Raw genomic sequence first — 21495 nt, 5'->3', positions numbered from 1 at the left:
TTTAAGCAACCCAGTCTCTTAATGTCAGTCAATACCTTTTCTCTTCCTTGTCCCAGCTGCTGGTAAACATGTGAGCAAGACGCCCCTCCAGGAGTACAGAAAAGGTAAGGGAGACTTCCCGGTCATGAGAAGTCAGGTAGCTCATAGCCCTTCCCCCAGAAGCAAATACGATTTTTAACAGAGGCCCCTCCTGGACACCTTCTGTTCCTACGCAAGTCCGAGTTCAAGTTTTCAAGAAGCGAAGATAAGTGCCCTGCTCTATAACACTCCATTTCACTCTTCCAAAGCACCGGCCACCGCAGCCGCAGAGAAATGAAGCCTCTCCCGTCCCAGCAGAAGTCGACCACACCTCCCTGCGAGCTCAAATTCGCCTGCGTTTCCAAAAATGGGCGCCATCACTGAGCGGTCCTCCTCTGGGCCCTAAACCGTCAGTCTTGCAAGTTTGTCTTCCTCACATTCGTTAGCTAGCCAGACTGGGTGAAGGACGGGGCTGTAGAGTGCGAGGAGGCTGGAGTAAGCGAGGCCTCGGAGCCAGCTCTGGAGCTACTATAGGGTCCGGCCTGCCGGGAGAGCCACGCGGAGCCCAGGGCCGGGGCCTGGCCGCCGCCGGGCAAGCCTGCTCCAGCCCGCAATGCCAACCGGCCCCAGGCTCGCGGCGCAGCTAGCGTGGGGCGGGGCCCTCAGGGGCGGGGCTAACGCTATGGGCACGCCCACAAGCTCCGCCCTCCCAGCCCAGGACAGCTCCGGGGCATGGCGTAGAGCAACTCCAACCCTACCCTTGACCCCCAGCAACACTGCGACCTCAGCACTTCCACAAGCTTACATTTAGATTGAAACATGCCTTTCCGTAGAACAAAACAGATACTGGCAATTTTGTATCATTTCAACCTAAGACCTACACAGAGTATATGGGACATACATGGCCAGACAAGTGCTCATCTCCTGGTTAACCGTGTGAACATAGAGTAAAAGCATTCTCCACACTTCATTAACTATTTACCGGGCGTCAACTACCATATTTCTTCAATTCTAACTCACTCCTCTACTTCTACCCCTGTCGGCACCATACTTGAAACTCCTTCTCTCCCTTCGAAAAGATTGCAGTGAGAGTAGTAAACACTACACAACCATATTAAACTCCTTCAACCTCCAAACTGAGATTATACTCTCTTCCCACTCTGGGAAAACCATCTTAAATGGCCTCATTAAACAGAGAAGCTTGTTTTGTTTTTAAAGAAGCATTACCCGTGCCCCAATAAAGTCTTGGGCCTCAGCTTTGCACTGCGTCAGGTAGTACACTCCGGGGTTTAACCTGTCATTACATCATGCTTACAGGGCAGCCTGCAAACGCAGCAGGAGCTGTAGTGGGAGTGAACTCTGTGCAGTAAGTTGCAGATTACCCATTTTCCACATCAAATTTTAATTCTAATCACTTCCCAGCCCTCTTAATAGTGTATTCAAACACTTCAACCTCATTTTAATATTTTAAATATTAAAGCTACACAAAACATCATTAGGAATAGAAATACCATTAAAATTAGATAAAGACTGTTATTACTTACATTTTTATTTTCTAATACATATTCATTCTAGAGAGGTCTCAGGCTTCTAGGGCAGGAGACTCCAAATGTTTTAAGCAGGGAAACTCTTTCCAAACAGTTAAAACTGAACCGAAATGTATAAAACAAGTCAAAGGGAGAGAATGATTCTGAGAGAAAAAAATCATTTTTCCCAAACTTCCAAAGGATCTGTTACAGAGACTTATAGCACCATCTGAAAACCATTAACCTACACACAAACCTCTCAACAAGTGAGTCAGGACAATAAAAGCGTAGGCATTCTGGAGTCACCTACACACAGTTGGATTCAAACCCAGTCTTCACCACCTGCTCAGTCATAAAACTGGGACAATATTTCCAGCCTCACACAGCTTTTGTCTGGATTAAGGGAGATGGGTAATTTATGTATATCATAGATGGTACACACTCCAAAATATGTATTCACCTGACATCTCCAAACTTTCTTGCCTTGCTTGAGGTCATCTACTAGTTAGTGGGTTCCAAAAGACAGTTTAAATGTATGGGTTCCAAAAGATACTTTGGAGTTTGTAAAGGTGATCAAACATGTCTGCCAAAGATCAACTGCCATTTAACTAACCTTTAGCACAATAAACCTTAATAAATTTCTCGACTAGGTAGAATATTTACACTGGTTTTACAGAGAGCTTAAAATTTCACAAAAATTATATTACACTGACAAGCCCATAAAATAAAAAATTAACAAAAATCCAAAATTTAGGAAGAGTGACGTAGTACCTATACTTTCTAAAGCGTACATGCAAAAGAAGTACTTTCTACATTTGACATTGTGAAGGGTATTATGCAGAAAATGTTATGTTAAAAATCTATTTTAAGATTTACCTCTCACACATTGACAAAATTAAATTTAAATTTAATGCAAGTCTCCTTAAAAATTTAACGGCTTAAAATGCCAAAAGTTAAAAAAAAAAATCAAACTTCATTATAAAACAATAATGCTAAGGAAAAAAAGTGTTTAATTTTTAATTTCCAAAACTGTAGCAAAGTAATATGAGGAATTTAAATTGCACGTATTTTCCTAAAATCTCTATTTTTCCGAAGGTAATTCTGAAAATTCCACTGCTATAGAAGAAGAGTTACTTATATCTAGTAAGACTGGTGATCGGAAATGGGGAAAGCTCAGGACAACAATCTGATAAAATGATCTGTAAAAACAGAAGTCTGAACAAAGGTGATAGCCCAGTAAATGGAGAGGAAAGTGCAAATCCCAATTCAAATGTGTAAAGCAATGTACATTTGCCTTTTTACTGCAGAAATCAATCTATTTTGAGACTTCCACCCCAGTAAAAAAAAAAAAACAGCCTATACTGAATCAGAACCCACTAGACACTATGCTAGATACTGCAGTATAGCAGCAGATGAAATGCAAAGTGGGAGTGATCTAGATGCCTGTGAGAGATCTTGGCAGAAAAGCAGTTGACGTACAAGAGTTCAGAGTGCAGAGGAGGAGGCGTTAACACACAATGCTATCTGAAATCACAGGGAAGAGGAGCATGCCTAAAATAAGAGAAATCCCAAGAAGCAGTGGCCTAGACTGCAACAGTTCTCAAACTTTATGGTGCCAACTAATCATCTAGGGATCTTATTGCAGGTTTGGTCTTAGAATCAGAATTATTCTGAAGCTAGGCCTGAGATTCTGCATTTTTAACCCTAGGTGTGGCCAACTGCTGGTTGACGCTCACAGGAGTAGCAAAAACCTGAACAACTGAGAAGGAAAGCAAAGGTGAGAGAAAAGCAAGAGAGAGTGGTATCTCAGAAGTCAAGGGAAGGTACTGACAAGAAGATCTATAAACACTCACATGTACAAATATTAGAATAAACTATGCTTTATTATATACTTATAGAGAACTTATACTCTTTCTATAATCAGAAAAAAATTAAAAGGCAACAAGCAGACATGCTTGAACATGCAAGAATTCATGGAATATATAGCACCCATGAATGCTTAATTGATTAAAAATAATCAAGCAATGGATCAAAATAAGTAATTTAGAAGTGGTGATTTGGTAAAAGGTGCAAATATATAAATAACAAAAAATCTATGGTAAGAAGTAGTAAAAATAATGGCACAGTCAACCATGTGGAATCTGCTGAGAGGTCAAGTATGATCATGCCTAACAGGTGTTCATGGGTTGGCGTTATAGAAGTTACTGGTGGCCTCTGCAAAAGCAACCTTGGAGATATGGCTGGTGCATAAATCAGACCAAAGGAGACTGAACAGAATGCTCTGTTAACAAAAAGCATGGCTGTGGAGAGGAGAGGCAAGTTAGAGAGTGGCTGAAAGGCCCAAAGAAGTTGTCCACTTGGTTCCTTTTTTCTTTTTTAAATGGGAGAGACCAGAATATAGTGAATGCTGATAGAGTCCAGAAAAGAGGGTAGTAATCCCAAGAAACGGAGCAATGGATAAAATAAAATTCTTGGTGATGGGGGATTCAAAAGTCAAGACAGAGTGACTAGACCTTTTTAGAAGAGATGATAAGAACAAAGAAGACAAAAGATGTCTAGCTCAGGAAGTTGGAGGTTAAGAAAGTTTCAGTCTGAGAGTTTCCATAGTCTCAGCAAAGTCTCTGCATAGTCATTCTCTTTTGGTGGGGGGTGGGGGGGATAAAGAGAAGATGGTATCAGCACCAAGTCATGGCAGAGTGTTTTTTATGAATTGGTTGGGTCTTTTGGTAGGACATTGAGGATATAGTCAAAATATGTAAGTGTCAGTCGTTACCTTAGGTCCCAAAAAATCTCAACTGCCTTTCTTGAACCAAAGGAGAAGTAATTTGCCATTAACATTAATATGTTCTCCAAATTTCTGGATCATAACTCTAAAACTAGCTAGAATTGCCAAACTTAACAACCATTTTTAATTTCCAAAACTGTAGCAAAGTAATATGAAGAATTTAAATTGCACGTATTTTCCTATCTCTATTTTCCCGAAGGTAATTCTGAAAATTCCGCTGCTATAGAAGAGTTACTTATATCTAGTAAGACTGGCAATCTGAAATGGGGAAAGCTCAGGACAATAATCTGGTAAAATGATCTGCTGTAAAAACAGAAGTCTGAACAAAGGTGATAGCCCAGTAAATGGAAAGTGCAAACCCCAATTCAAATGTGTAAAGCAATGTACATTTGCCTTTTTACTGCAGAAATCACTCTATTTTGAGACTTCTACCCCAGTAAAAAAAAAAACAGCCTATAGTGAATCAGAACCCACTAGACACTATGCTAGATACTGCAGTTTAGTAGCAGATGAAATGCAAAGTGGGAGTGATCTAGATGCAATACCAAGCACTGATAAGCACTTTGATAGTGGGAATGCAAAACAGCACAACTGCACAAAGTTTTGTGGGACAGCATGGTTCTATATCCCAATTCTATTTTACTAGCTACATGATATTTTTATTTCACATCGAATCTACAATTTAATTAAATCAAGAATAAAAGTACTAACATCTCCCAAAACAAGGCAAGCCCATTTTTAACATGCTAATAGTAAAACTTTCCCTTTCTCACCTGCCAAAATAAAGATTATATTAAACTTCAAAACTGTGTCAAAACAATCATTTAAACCTAACTGCAACCATTCTGGTTTCATTTCTCACAATTATATCACAAAACAAATACCCATCCTTGGGGATTAGGAGTGCACTTGTTGTGATGAGCACTGGGTGATGTATGAACTGCTGAATCACTATACCGTACACCTGAAACTAACAGAACACTGTATGTCAACTGTACTGGAATTACAATAAAAATTTTTGAAAAATAAGACAAATACCCATTTTTCCCCTTGAATCCTTAGTTATGATTCATTTTTTGGCACAGCCACCATACCTCAAGAAAGTTTTCAGAAAGGACATATAAGAGTCTCAATCTTGGCAGTCTGAAGCTCTTACAGAAACTGCACAGGTTTACAATTCTAGTCACACCCTTTTCCCCTGAGAACTATAGAAATTCTGCTCATGATCTTTTGACATAATGATGTAGATGAAAAATCTACTGCCGTTTTTATTCTTATTCCTTGGCAGGTTAACATTTTCTCGCTGGCTTGTTGGGACTCTTTGTCTCTGAAAGAAATTTTCACCAGGGCATTTGGCTGGCAGTTGGTGGAGCATGCAACTCTTGATCTAGGGGTTGTGAGTTCAGGCCCTGCCTTGGATGTAAAAAGAGTACTTAAAAATAAAATCCTAAAAAAAAAAAAAAAAAAAAAATCCACCAAAACATCATGTATATGCCATCAGCACTTGCTGAACAAAACACTAGGTGAGTCTTTTCAATCCAAAGGTTCAAATCTTTCACCTCTGTGGACTTCTAATTATTCTTTGAGCCTTCCCATCTATTTGTTTCTTTTCTGCACTGATACTGACTCTGCTGGATCTATCTTACAGTCACATATTTTTTTCTCATAATTTCAATCTTTGTTTTGCATTGCATTCCAAAAGAAATCAAGTTCTAATTCATGAATCTGATTTTGCTAAAATTACCTTATGTCTTGGTATAGTAAAGCATTTTTTCATTATGTAGATACCCTCAACCTCCAACAAGGGAATCGAGATTTTGGTGGCAAGAATGGCTGTTTCCCTGTCCTTTCCCTGAAGTTGGAATGGCTACATAAATTTGGATGATACTGCTCTTATACTTCCTTAATCCCTCTACATGAGTTTTCATATTTAATTGTCATGCCTCTCACTGGACCTTGCCTGTTTGTTGTTGCTTTTGTTCTTACTGCTATAGTCTAAACAGGTCACAGGGTCAGCAAGCTAAATAAGGCAAAATAGAGATCCTCCTCCATTTTCATTAAAACAGTTGCCCCAAACATTTATTAAACACCTAGTATGGTACCAGGTATTGTCCTCAAAGGTTTACATACACTATGATTTTATTTCACCATTTCAGTGAGCTTCCAGGTTAGGCATCTACCCCCGACCTCACAGGTAAGAAAATAAATTCACAAAATAAATGTTTCAGATCATAAAACCAGTAAATAATGGAGGCTGGAGCTTATCTGATCAGGGCAGACTTAGAAGGGATGGGCAGAGGGGGGCAAATGGCAACCTAGGCAAAGCAAACAAACATACCAGAAATTTTAAACTTGAAAGAAATCTTAACCAACTTTCATTTTGAGAAAAGAAAAATGATACAAATAACTTGCTAAATGTCATGTAACTTAAATCAATGTTCTAACCCAGGCTGTATAATTTCCTCTATCTATCTATCTATCTAATCTATCTAATCTATCTATCTAATCTATCTAATCTATCTATCTTATCTATCTATCTATCTAAATCCCCCAACACAGGGCTTGACCTCACAACCCGGAGAACAAGACCTGAACTGAGAACAGGAGTCGGACACTTAACTGACTGAGCCAGCCAGGGGCCCGTTCCACAATCCTTTTAAGCAAATATGCTTTGCACAGTCCATAATTCAACTTGAAAAATTAATCTTTTCTGAATTTACGTCTAATAACCTTCAAAATAAAAATAAAAATTTAATTAAACTATCGTTTGCTTTCCCTCCCAATGCAAGAGGGATCTAATCAAAAAAGATGATACCTAGTTAAGTCCTTGAACAAGTAACCAGTTAACTAAAGTCAGCTCCTTAAGGTACCTTTCCTGATCACTTTATCTAAAGGCCAGATGACCCTTCTAATTATCTTCACAATATGTCACCATTTGAAATTCTGACTATTAATTATTTTCTCCCCTATTCCCTCCCAACTACAACACCAACTTTTTACTCATAACTCAAGTTCTCAAACTTTTTTGTTATCAGAACACTTTACACCAGCGGTTGGCAAACTACAACTGCAGGCCAGCTGCCAGTTTCTGGAAGTAGTTTTATTGGAACATAGTTACGTCCTTTCATTTACAAACTGCCCACTGACTGCCTTCGAATTGAATTGAATACCTGATCCTATGACTTCTAAACCCTTTAAACCTATCTAGCCATGGGGGGGGACCTTATTTATTTTTTATTAACATATAATGTATTATTTGTTTCATCAGTGTTACACAATTCATCAGTCTTACACAATTCACAGTGCTCACCATAGCACATACCTCCCCAATGTCCATCACCCAGCCAACCCATCCCTCCCACCCCCCACCACTCCACAACCCTCAGTTTGTTTCCTGAGATTAAGAGTCTCTTATGGTTTTTCTCCCTCTCTGGTTTCATTTTGTTTCATTTTTCCCTCCCTTCCCCTATGATCCTCACATCAGTGAGATCATATGATACATGTCTTTCTCTGACTGACTTTGCTCAGCATAATACCCTCTAGTTCCAACCACGTCATTGCAAATGGCAAGATTTCATTTTTTTTTCTGATGGCTGCATAACATTCCATTGTATATATATACCTCATCTTCTTTATCCGTTCATCTGTTGATGGACATCTAAGCTCTCCATAGTTTGCCTATTGTGGACACTGCTGCTATAAACATTGGGTTGCAGGTGCCCCTTCAGATCACTACATTTGTATCTTTGGGGTAAATACCCAGTAGTGCAATTGCTGGGTCATAGGGTAGCTCTATTTTCAACTTTTTGAGGAAACTCCATACTGTCTTCCAGAGTGGCTGCACCAGCTTGCATTCCCACCAACAGCGTAGGAGGGTTCCCCTTTCTCTGCATCGTCGCCAACATCTGTTGTTTCCTAACTTGTTAATTTTAGCCATTCTAACTGGTGTGAGGTGGTATCTCACTGAGGTTTTGATTTGTACTTCCCTGATGCTGAGTGATGTTGAGCACTTAAAAAACTTATTCTTTACTGCTTTGTACTTTTAAAAAATTACTGAGGACTCCAAAAGAGCTTTTTGTCTATGTGGCTTGTATGTACTGATATTTACTGTATTAGAAATTCAATCTAATAAATTTTTAAAGTATTTATTTTAAAATTACCATTACATTTACATTACATGTAAAAAAAATCCATGACATGTTAAATGTTTATGAAAAATATTTTCCATAATAGGGAGAAAAATGTCTGTGTTTCACATTTTTGCACATCTTTTCAATGTCTGATGCAATAAAATGCAATTGGACATTTATTAACTGCTTTTGCATTTAATCTGTTAAGATGCCACATGCCATGTAGCTTCTGGGAAACTCCACCCTACCCTCATGTCTCATTATTGTGAAAACAGTTTTGACCCTCAAAGGGTCTTGAGAACTCCCAGGATCCCTGAACCATTTACTTTTGGTTCAGAACTTCTGCACTGAGAAACTTCATGAGAATAGACCTTGTTTGTTTTGCTCATGCTTGTGTCTCCAGCACCTAGGACAGTACCCAGCCCAGACCAGGTACTCAAGTATTTCTGGAAGGAATGACTAAATCAAGTAGAACAGCATGAAGGATTCTAAGGAGAAGGAACAGCATATGTATAAAAGCAGAACTCACTTATCCCTGATGCCCCTGCAAGTAGAATGCATTTACTGATATACACCTTAAAGAGAATTCACAACTGAGATTTAGAATTCACTTTAAAATAACTGGGATGTGTGCTGATCTTTGACAAAGAAATGAAGGCAATGAAGAAAAGACAGCCTTTTCAACAAATGATGCTGGAACAACTCGCTATCCACATAACAAAAAAAATCAATCTAGACACAGATCTCACACCCTTCACAAAAAAAACCAGCTCAAAATGGATCATTGACCTAAATGTAAACTCCCAGAAGATAATGGGAGAAAATCTAGATGACCTTAGTTTTAGCAAGGACTTTTCAAAAACACAACCAAACACATGAACCAGGAAAAAAACAACTGATAAGTTGGACTTGATTAAAATTAAAAATGTCTGCTCTGCAAAAGACCCTGTCATGAGAATGAGAAGACAGACTGGGAGAAAATACTTGCAAAAGACTTATCTGATAAAGGACTGTTATCCAAAATATACGAAGAACTCTTTGAAACTCAACAATAAAACTAACAACCCAACTTAAACCTTAACAGACACCTAGCCAAAGATACACAGATGGCAAACGGGCATATGAAAAGGTGCTCCACATCATCTGTCATCAGGGAAATGCAAATTAAAACAAGAAGATACCACTACATTATCTATCAGAATGGCCAAAATCTAGAACACTGACCCCACCAAATGGTGGTGGGCATGTGGAGCAACAGGAACGCTCATTCATTGCTGGTGGAAATGCACAACAGTACAGTCACTATAGAAGGCAGTTTGGCGGTTTCTTACAAAACCAAACATACTCTTACCATGAGATCTAGCAATCATGCTGCTCAGTATTTACCCAAAGGATTCAAAAACATGTCCACACAAAAACCTACACACAGGTGTTTATAGCAGCTTCATTCATAATTGCCAAAATTTGGAAGCAACCAAGATGCTGTCCTCTGGTAGGTGAGTGGATAAATAAACTGGTACAACCAGACAGTGAATACTATTTAGTGCTAAAAAGAACTGAGCTACCAAGCCATGAAAAGACACGGAAGAACCTTCAATGCATGTTACTAAGTGAAAGAAGCCAATCTGAAAAGCCTACATGCTATATGATTCCAATTATGTGACATTCTGGAACTGGCAAAACTATGGAGACGGTAAAAAGATCACAGCTTGCCAGACGTCTGGGGGAGGGAGGAATGAATAGGTGCAGCACAGAGGACTTTCAGGGCAATGAAGCTGTTCTTCTGTACACTATAATGGTGGACATACAGCATTCATCATGCATCTGTCAGAATTCCTAATGCAGAACACCAACACCGAACCATTATGTAAACCACGGACTCTGGGTGATAATGATGTGTCAATGCAGGTACATCAAACTGTAACAAATGTACTACTCTGGTGGAGAACTACTGACAATGGGGGAGCTATGCATGACTGGAGTCAGGGTGAATATGGGAGATCTCCGTACCTCTATTCAATTTTCCTACTGAATCTAAAACTGCTCTAAAAAAAAATAAAATCTACTTTAAAAAAAGAAAAACCTATGTGTGAAGTGAATCATTTAGTCATCATACATAATCTAAAAAAAAAAAAAAAACAGATGTACTTCCATACCAATTCTTCAAGTTTTCAAAATGTTTGTTTGTAACATCAGAGTTCCATAATTCATCAATTCCTAGACAGTAATTTCAATTTTTAGTAATGCAGTACTGACTACATACCTAGAGAACATGCCTATGTATAATGAAAAGAACGATGAATTTGATTGGAATCAGAAGCTCAAACCTGAATTCTTACTTCAGCTCTTATTAAGTATTTTGATATTAAGCAAAATTACAATATCCTGGGTCTCAAATTTCTCATTTGTGTGGGGCCCCGGGTGGCTCATTCGGTTAAGCATCGGACTCTTGACTTCAGCTCAGGTCATAGTCTCAGGGTCCTAGCATGGAGGCTGCTTGTCCCTCTCCCTCCGCTCCTCCCCCTGCTGGTACGCATGGGCCCTCCCTCTCTCAAATAAATAAGTAAATAAAATCCTTTAAAAAAAATGTCTCATTTGTAAAATTATTAAAACCACAACAGATTTTCTGGACATTGAGATCAAATACATGGAAACATTTGATATATTAGTAACGGTGACGTTTACAGAGTCATACTAGGAACCCTGCAATTAATCACTGAATAAAAAAGACCTGGATTATACAGGATTTTCTGAAAACTGTTGTTTCAACCTACTGTGTTCATTTTCATAACCTCGATTTAGGATTCTGTCTGAAATCTGACAAAGAAAGTTTGCTGTGAACGAAGCTGCATAAACTGCGCACCTATCAACCTGTAAGGAACTGTGTCAGCAGCTTCATACACACTACTTAGGTAAGCCTCAGAAAGTAGGCTGTAGCTCCACACTGCAGATGAGGAAACTGAAGGTCAGAAAAATTAAGAATAAGCACAGAACCTGATTCCAGATTGTCTGCTTTGTCCCTAAATTTCGTTTCTTTCCAATAACCCTCAAAAACACTATAATCTCCTACTGGCACTGAATACATACTTCTCATCCAACACAGCTATTCAATTTATATACAAGTTGGCAAAAAAAAAAAAAAAAAAAGCAAATTTCCCTAAATTTTTTAAATTAAATCTTTGGCCCTAGCAAGTAGTTGCTTTTTGAATTTCTTTTATATCAGAGTGGTAGAATTTGATAGTCTGAGTTTGTCATTAAACCATTAGACATTAAAGTATCAAGCAGTAAGGTAAGAGCAAAGAAATACAAGTAAAAGAAGCAGGAAGAGGATCAAACAGGCTTTCTCAACCTTTTTATTTCATACCACACATTACTAAATAATGGAATTTTTGGTGACACACTTGAACTTATCGAAACTTTATCAGTCATGATTACAACACAATCACTACTGCAATATAACCAAATCTGACAATGTCTAGATAAAAGTGTCCAATATTCACTTAGTTATTTATGTACAAGTTCGAATACAACTGTTTATTACCATGATTATGTTTTGTACTCTCTCAGGATGTAAAACTGTCACACAGTCCTGTAGATGTTTCCTCTTTTGCTCTGTCCTGGCATTAAGCTATGCTACCCAGTTCTACACTGTAATATACAACCCATTCAACTCCACGTTCCATCTGACAAATATGGTAGGTAAACACACACACACACTCTGGCCAAAAATTTTAAAGCAGATCAAAACTGGTAGTAACCCATTAAGAGTTGGTGATACTAAGCTAAACAGAAGAGTACATTGCTTGGGAGACAGAAGAAATTAAAGAAATGAGGTAAAAAGTCATATTACAGTCTTAATACATTATATGATAGGTAGCTCTATACTAGTAAAAAAATAGAAAAACAATGGGATTTATGGGAAAGAAATGCCATATAAAAAATTCATGGAGCCTTTTCAAATTAACTATTTCATTGAAAATTATAATTTGTCTTCATAAGCATTAGATTTGAAACTCCAACCAAATCATTTCAGTTATTTCAAATAAGGATATAACACATGAATTAACTTATACTCAAATTTTCCTCAAAGTTAAAAAATAAAATATTTTTCTCAAATTAAGATTCTATTCTTGGGGGGGAGGGATGGTCCACATTTTCTATAAAAATTGAATGTTTTATTTTCTGTGTTTAATAATCTAAAAAGCAGTAGTAGCACATTCTGAATAATCTGACTCCATCTGGTAGCCAAATAATTGAATGCTCCGATCTGCATTTATGGTCACGCTGGCTCCAAGTCAATACCACAGTACTCTAATTATGAAGGACTAAAGACAAAAGCAGAAGGCCACCTCAAATGCAAATGACGCACTGGTGTAAAGCAAAGCCCAAATGGCATCATGGTTTTCACTGAAGCATTTATACGCTGGTAAGAAAATGCAATACGTGTGGTGACCACAGCATACCGGGCAATTCGGGTATGTTTAACCCAAAAACAAGAGAATAACAACAGTCCATTGCATAACCCGTGTCGTTTCAAGACTTCAATTTAGCAGGCAGTAACCAATGCTTTAGTAAATTAGTATTTCACACTGATTTTGCAGTTTTGTTTGTTTTTAATGTACAAGTTTTGAACTGTCACCAACATCTAACAGAACTGATCACTGGCTCCTCCTGTCTAATAAACTGTTCGCTGTCCCTGCACACAGTTTTCCTAGATCACCAGCTACTCCTCAGCTGCCTTTATTGATTCCTGCTCTTCTCCCCAAACTCTCAACATTGGGAGTTGTCCATGGTCCACTTTTCCTCACTCTGTTGATCTCATTCAGTCTTACACAGTTTTTAAATTCCACCAACATCTCCAGCCCAGATTAAAAAACAAACAAACAAACAAAAAAACCCCTCCAGATTTCTCTTACATCCAACTTCCTAGATATCGCTGCGGGCAGGGATGGGGTGGGGGGTAAAAGGGGGCTGATGAACAAAGCTGAACCCCTCATCTTCTCCCAGACTACTCCACCCACCACCTTCCCCTTTCTCTTGATGGCCACTCCATTCTTCCAGTTACTCAGTTCAAAAGCCTTAGAAGTTATCCTTGATTCTTTATTTCAGACCACATATCTAAAACCACCAGGAAATCTTACTGTATCACCTTTAAAAATATATCCAGAATCCAGCCACTCTTCACCACCTCTATCACCTCCATGTAATATAGTTCAAGCCACCATTATCTCTCACCAACATTATTAAAATATCCTTCTAAACAGCACTCACCCCTGTTTCCATCCTTGTCTCCCACACCCAGCCCAGTATGTTCTAAGCACAGGAGTCAGAAAAATCCAGTTAAAATTTATATCAGGTCATGTCACTCCTCTGCTCAATACCCTCCTCCCTTGGCAACCCATATCCAAGTAACAGATACAACCTTAAACGGCCGATAAGGCCCCTACACAATATGGTGATTACTCTCTGACTTCATCTCCCACTTCTTTCCCTCTCACTAGCCTCCTGGTTCCCTAAGACTAAGATGTTCCTTTGGGCCTCTGCTTTAACATGCTTTTCTCCTGGATGTACATATAACTGATTCTCTCACCTCCTTCTAATCTCTGCCTGTATGCTACCTTCTCAATGACACCTACCCTGTCCCCTGTCCCTCTATTTAGAACAGTGACCAGGACTTTGCCCAATGACCCCTCCACTATGCACTCCTAATCCTTTACCCATTCCACTACCCTCTCTTTCCTCCTTCCCCTCCCCCCATTTCTGCTCTATTTTTTTCTACAGAATGTATTACCTTCTATCAGGCTACACAATTTAATTATGCTTGTTGTAGCAGTGCTCCTCCTCCTCAACCTGAAAGGCAGGAATTTCTGTCAGATTCAGTGATGTATCCCAAATACTTAAAAATGCCTAGCAGACACACAGGCTCAATAAATTATTTGTTGGGTGAACAAATAAATCAGAAAGCAAAAGAACTTTGGACTTTTGAGCAATAACATCCAAAGCCAGATGCAATAGAGTGATGCTTTTTAAAATCCTCAAAGAGAATGATTACTAGTCTAGAATTCTAAGTGCAACCGAAATTACCTAAAAGTGTTGACAGAATAATGATGCAAAGTTTCAAAACATTACTTCCCCTGGATATGTTTTAGGAAGCTCCTGGAGGACAAGCCCTTCAAATACACATAAGGGAACGAACCAAGAAAAAGGGCAACATGGCCTACAATTAAGATGTAACCCTCAAGAAAGGTAAAAGGAACACTGACAATGTCAATTTTACACTAGTGGAAGAAGGCAACGTGAGGCATCCAGCACCCTGAACACGTAGACAAGTGGTAAGGAATGTGGGGCGGCATTAGTAGCAAGCACAGAGAAAACAAAGCAAACAAGAAAAGACAAGCATTAACGACAAGGAAAATTATACAAATTCCAATTTAAAAGTACAAGGAAAAAAGTTACAACAGCTTACTATATGGCTCAAATTGTGAATAACTTTTATAATCATAATAATGCAAATACGAAATCATGTTACTAAATTAAGAGAGTATATAAATGGGAAGGTTTGTACATGTGATGGAGGCAGAAAGACAAGTTAAATCCACAAAAGGAATTTAATAGATAAGGCCTAAAACTGAAATCTGGATTTAACAATAGAAGCATGTTAGAGACAAAGATGGTAAATACAAAAATAGCTCAGTAAAAACAGTTGCCTCTGGCAAAGGACACCTAGAGAGGAATAGAGGCAGGGAGTTTTTCTTCAAAAAAAAAACAAACCTAAGAATATTTTATTTTGAATTATATGTGCATGTAAAACTCCAGGAAAAAAGGAAAAAAGTTCAAAAACTTGGTATAAGAAACGTCACAAATTGCATGTATTGCTTAAGAAAGGACAGAAATTTGTTTTCAAAGATTTGATTCCATCTTTGATCAGCAAAGATGTGGGGAAAGAGACTTTCCTACACTGTTGGAAATGTCCACTGTGGAAGCTTCTAATAAGATTTGGCACTTTGCTTCAAAATTTCAAGTGTGTATACTCTATGACCCAGCAATTTCTTCCAAGTCCCTCTTCTAATTTACAGTTGGCAAAAGTGTATGTATCCGGATGCCTACAGCAATCCTGTTTATAGCAGCAAATAAACTGAAAATTCAAGTCCTATCTTAAGAGAGTGACTAAAATATATGGTCCATACAACAGAACACTATGCTGCCTTTTTTTAAAAAAATAAGATGGACTCATATCTACTAATATAAGAATCAACCTTTTTAAATGAGTGGGTTAAAAAAAGCCACATAATATCATAATCCTATTTATGTTAAAACAAAAAAAATAGTTAAGTAAACACACACACTGATATAGCTGTTCTCTGTATATTTGTATGTACCATATAATGAGACAGAAAAGAAACTGGAAGGGCATAGGAACTGCAGAATGTGGTTTAAAGACTTAAAGCGAAGGATTAGAGAAGAGAGGCAAGTTTAGAACCAGGAACCACAGAGATCAGAGATGGGACCACTGAACTATAGCCACACAACCTATCAAAAACTTCAGGATACAGACTATAAGCACAAACATCATCATTGAGAATTACACAGTTCAGGGGCGCCTGGGTGGCTCAATCAGTTAAGCGTCTGCCTTCGGCTCAGGTCATGATCCCAGGGTCCTGGGACTGAGCCCTGCATCGCATTCCCTGCTCAACGGGGAGCCTGCTTCTCTCTCTCCCCCGCCTGCTCGTGTTCTCTTTCACTCTCTCTCTCTCTCTCTAATAAATAAAATCTTAAAAAAAAAATTACACAGTTCAAACATGTCGTTACTGACAAGTGGTAATCATTTAACAGGAAAATATCTACAAGGATTTATGTCAGATCAAAGAAATTAAAATATCTATGGTTGACTTTAAAAAAATGTGTTAACACATACACACAGACTAGAAACTACGCCAAAATGTCTACAATGGTTACTTTCCAATCATCAGATTATGAACGATCAAGGGGAAGATAAGGGTTGCAGTTCTGTATGTATTCCTCCAATGTTCTATAAAACATATATATTATTTTGGTAATAAAAAGGATTAAATTTCAGTGCATATTCTGTGTCTCCACACTTTCCTGCTAATGAATTGCTGGTGACTTCATACAAAAATTGAAACACTGAGAAATCAAGAGCTTATTTTGTCTACCTGCCTTGATGCTTTTTTCTTAGATTTCTCTTTTTTCTTAAAATGCCTGAAATATATGGTTACTAATAGGGGAAAAAAAATTGAGACCGCCCATTCATATAATATAAAAAACCCACATATTTCATATACATATTACAGTTTATACTTATAAAAAGTCTTAAACTTAGCGTTTTAAAAGTTAATTATAAAACTAATGATGTAATGTATGGTGATTAACATATCATAATAAAAAAGTTAATTATAAGACAAAATAAAATTTGTCGATTACCTCACCAAACAAAATCAAAAGAATACAATCTGCAGACATCTATTCACAATTATCTGTATTAAGACATCTGAAGTTGTCCCTAACAAAGCTAAATCAGGGTCCTTGGGATGCGCGCGCATACACACGCCTGAATTTTAACCAAACTCAAAGGAGCAAAAGGTAAAACACAAAGGAGAAAATAAAACAGCAAAGAGTTTTGAACAGTGAGATTATTCCATTTACTTAAATCAATTATTGAAGTAATCTTTCCAAGATAAGAGTCTTTTAAAGAAGCTAGTATACACTATCTTTTTTTTTTTTTTTTTTTTTTGAGAGACAGTACAAGTGGGGGGAGCGGCAAGGAGAGGGAGAAGCAGGCTCCCGCTGAGCAGAGAGCCTGGCGTGGGGCTCGATCCCAGGACCCTGGGATCATGACCTGAGCAAAAGGCAGACGCTTAAACTCTGCTTAACCGACTGAGCCACCCAGGTGCGCCTACACTAAATTTCACTGTATCAACCATCACTAGCTAAGCCTATCAGAATGACAATAATAAATAACAAGGACAGTATAATACTTCCTAGAAAATTCAAGACTGGCATTAAATTCTTTTTTTTTTTTAAGATTTTATGTATTTATTTGTCATAGAGAGAGATAGCAAGAGAGGGAACACAAGCAGGGGGAGAGGGAGAAGCAGGCTTCCTGCTGAGCAGGGAGCCCGATGTGGGGCTCAATCCCAGGACCCTGAGATCATGGCCTGAGCCGAAGGCAGATGCTTAACAACTGAGCCACCCAGGCACCCCAAATTCTTCTAACTTTTTAAGAAAATATTTCTCACTGGCAATATCTACTTTATTTTTTTTAATTTTATTTATTTATTAGAGAGAGAGCAAGAGCAAGGAGGAGAGGCAGAGGGAAAGGGAGAAGGAGACTCCCCGCTGAACAGGGAGCCCGATGCGGGGCTCGATCCCAGGACCCTGGGATCATGACCTGAGCCGAAGGCAGATGCTTAACTGACTGAGCCATCCAGGCGCCCCCAATATCTACTTTAAAAATATAGATTAGTTGTCCAAAGGTTTACCTTCCAACTTTCTTGTTCTTCTCCCATGTGCTCCCCATACCCCCCGCTATTAAAAACAAACAGGGGTGCCTGGGTCGTTCAGTCAGCTAAGGGTCTGAGTCTGACCTCGGCTCAGGTCTTGATCTCAGGGTCCTGGGATGGAGCCCTCCCTCGGTCTGGCTCCATGCTCAGCGGGGAGTCTGCCTGTCTCCCTCTCCCTCTGCCCCTCCCCCTGCTTGTGCTCTTTCTCCCTCTCTCTCAAATAAATAAATAAAATCTTAAAAACAAACCAACAAAAACCGCGAATAAGTTCAACACGACTGGGTAATCTCAAACCTAATGAAAGGTTTTTGTCAGTACCATTCTGGTCACTGTGGCTCAAGCTGAAAGAATAAACTGAACCAAAATAGACTATTTTTTCTGTATTATTCAGCTTAAAGTTCAAGAAGATTTACAAAAAAAAATAATAAAAGTAATTGGGACACATGGGAGCTAATCACAACAGTGTGTTCACTTTGTAAAAATCCATCAAGTTATACATTTACCTGTAATTTGAATATTTTTCTCTGCTTATGCTATACTTTAACAAAAAAGTTTACTTTTAGAAACAAAAATACTATTGCTCTAGATAGTCTCCAAAAAACTCCTGAACAGTATCAGGCTTCCTCATTGGCTAATACATCACAATATCTTTTCCCTGGCTCTGCTCAGTTTCTCAATGTGTCTATTACATCTTTAACCTACGGCAGTCTAGTATTCACTAACTATAAATACTCTCAACTGGTGGCTTCACCCATGTTTCCTTTAGAAAATACCACAGAAGCCATCAAATGCTGATTCACCACCTCCTTCCCTCCCTTCAGAATGAAGAAGTGACCCGCACCTAGGGCTGTCCTCTCACCTACTCGGACTTCGCGCCCCTTCTATTAACCCTCCTGCTTACACCAATCCCTCCCTCCCTTTCTATCAGACCATCCCTCTGATCCCTGAACACGCTCTAGCATTTCCCATCTGGCTTCTGTGAGACTACACCTCCGATATCCCTTCTACCTCACTGTCTCGTTCTGGGTGTCTCATTAATAGATACCTCAAATCCAACCTATCAGAACTTTCAATTTTATTGCCATCCTTCTGTCCCCATTCCCTCCTTTAGTCTTTCCCACCTTGGTAAGCAGCACCATATTCCACACCGCTGCTCAAGCCAGAAATCACCTAATTCCTTCCTTCCCTCACCTCTCACATCTAATCCACCAACCAAGTCCTGTTAATTGTCTCCAAAATACACCTAAATCCATCCACTTTTCATCTTCACTGCCACCACCTTAACCCAGGCCATAATCCACTTCTGACTAATGGCCTTCTGACTAATCAATTCTCCAAACAACAGCTAAAGCTATCTTAAAAGTTAAAAGTGAATTATGCTACTCCTTTAATTAAAACCTTCCGATGGCTTCTCAGTACCTTAAAAATTTCATTCCTTACTTTGACTGCAGGATCTGATTGCTGGCTATCTCTCCCCATCATCCATTTGTTCCAACAACACTCCTTTCCCTCAACTTCTAGAACTACAGTAAGTACATACATGTTCATGCAAGCCTCAGGGCCTTCACCCCTGCTTCTCCTTCATTCTGAAAGCTTCTCCCTTCACTCCTTCAAAGGGCTCTCTTTATCCTTAACATAGCTTAAAAGTCAGCCCATCTGACAGCAGGTCTCCATCCCACCCCCATTATTCTTTACTTCTGCACTTTTAACTCCTTTATAGTACAGATGGTTCCCAACTTACAATGGTTTCACTTAATGATTTTTTCCTTTATAATGGTGCAAAAGCGATATGTTGTACTTTGAATTTTTAACTGTGATCTTTTCCCAGGCTATCAATGTGCAGTATGATACACTCTCATGATGCTGAGCAGCGGCAGCAAGCCACAACTCCCAGTCAGCCAGGCAACTGAGAGGGTAAGCAACCAATACACTAGGAACCACTGTTTTTCACTTTCAGCACAGTGTTCAAGAAACTGAATGAAATATTCAACACCTTATTATAAAATAAGTTTTGTGTTAGATCGTTTTGCCCAACTGTAGGCTAATGTAAGTGTTTTTAGCAAGTTTAAGGTAGGCTAGGCTAAGGCTGTGATGTTTAGTAGATTAGCTGTATTAAATGCATTTTCAAATTACAGTATTTTCAATTTACAAGGAGTTTATCAGGACATAACCCCATAGTAAGTGGAGGAAGATCTGTACATATCACAATTTGTAATTCTGTTTATTTCCCTCACTAGAATGTAAATGGTAATATTTAGAGAAATTAAGTAACTTAATCATTTTTTAAATTATTTAAGCACTTTCTATGGATAGGCAACTGCGCTTTTAAGGTACAAAAGCAGGCCGTGTCCCTGCTTTCCTGGAGCTTAAAGCCACAAACACAATAGTAAGTGACAGAGCCAAGAGACACCTCCAGGTCCGATTCTTCAGAGCCCTGGCCCCTTCACCCCTCAACTATACTGTTACTCTAGCGTTAAAATATGGGGCATGAGGTAGGCTGCAGCAAAACGCTTAACAGCTCCTCACAAATTAATGAAAACTAAGGCTTGGAGTTTAAATAATCTGCCCAAAGTAGCACAAGTAGATATTTGAGAGCTTTAAGTACAGTCATGAGCAAAGGCAGATCTAAAGTACAGAGAGTATTCAAGAAACAAAAAACCCAGCTTGACTAGGTAGGACAAGAAATGTTGGCGGATAAGGCTAGAAAAGTACATTTTAAGGACAGTGTGACAATTTGTCAGTCATTCAATAAATATTTACAGAGCACCAACTACGTACCAGAAACAATGCTAAACTCTAGACCAACAAGGGTGATTAAGACAAAAGTCCTCACAAAGATTGCAGTCACAGAGATTGTGCAGGCAAAGCAGTACAGAAAAATTACAGTTCAGGGGGATACCTGTTAGAGTGGGGTCAAGCGTGCTATGGGAACACAGAGAGATGACACCCAATTCAAGATGGGAAGTCCAGGAACAGTATCTCAGCTAAATGATGTCCAGACTGAGATTATAAAGCTTAGCTGGAAGAGAGAAAATATGTATACAGGCACTTACAGGTACATAAAGGAAAATGGCTGTGTACTTACTATCCATATCAAGGAACTCTGTAGTTTATACTGAAGTTCTTGTAAGTTGCCTACATTAGAAAGCTCCCTTCAACTACAATAGGAAGAACTGAAGGGCGGAGGCAGAGACCAAAAGCAGACTACTTAGAAGGCAGAAGACTTGAATGTAAATGTGAAAATGAGTGAGAGAGAAGCAATACAAAACTTGAGACAACCAGATGGCAGCAAAATCAGGACCCAATGATCAACTGAAAATAGGGGTAAGAGCCTTGGACAGTTGGAAATAATAAAGGTTTTAGTTTTCGACAGGTAAATCGTAAAATACCTTGATACATAAAAGTGGAAAATGACCTGAAGGGAAAGACCCTGTCATGAGAATGAGAAGACAGACTGGGAGAAAATATTTGCAAAAGACTTATCTGATAAAGGACTATCATCCAAAATATACGAA

The 21495-nt window shown here is 38.8% G+C and overlaps 1 protein-coding gene across 3 annotated transcripts in view; it reads right to left on the bottom strand.

Moving 5' to 3' along the window:
- Positions 1–21495, bottom strand: part of SIAH1 (siah E3 ubiquitin protein ligase 1) — a 34498-nt gene that overhangs the window by 7140 nt on the left and 5863 nt on the right. The window contains exon 1 of one of the 3 annotated variants that reach the window (XM_025852426.2): positions 36–656. The exons of the other annotated variants lie outside the window; for them this stretch is intronic. Within the exon in view, the coding sequence (XP_025708211.1) occupies positions 36–126 (91 nt within the window). The 5' untranslated portion in view covers positions 127–656. Of the gene's footprint in view, positions 1–35; positions 657–21495 lie in introns of those variants that run through there. 3 annotated transcript variants of the gene reach the window in all.

Source organism: Callorhinus ursinus, unplaced genomic scaffold (assembly GCF_003265705.2).
Source record: "Callorhinus ursinus isolate GAN/ISIS: 27379988/994484 unplaced genomic scaffold, GSC_fseal_2.0 scaffold56, whole genome shotgun sequence".
NCBI lineage: Eukaryota > Metazoa > Chordata > Mammalia > Carnivora > Otariidae > Callorhinus > Callorhinus ursinus.
Note: the sequence above shows the minus strand (reverse complement) of the source record. Positions and strands in the feature narration are given on the sequence as shown.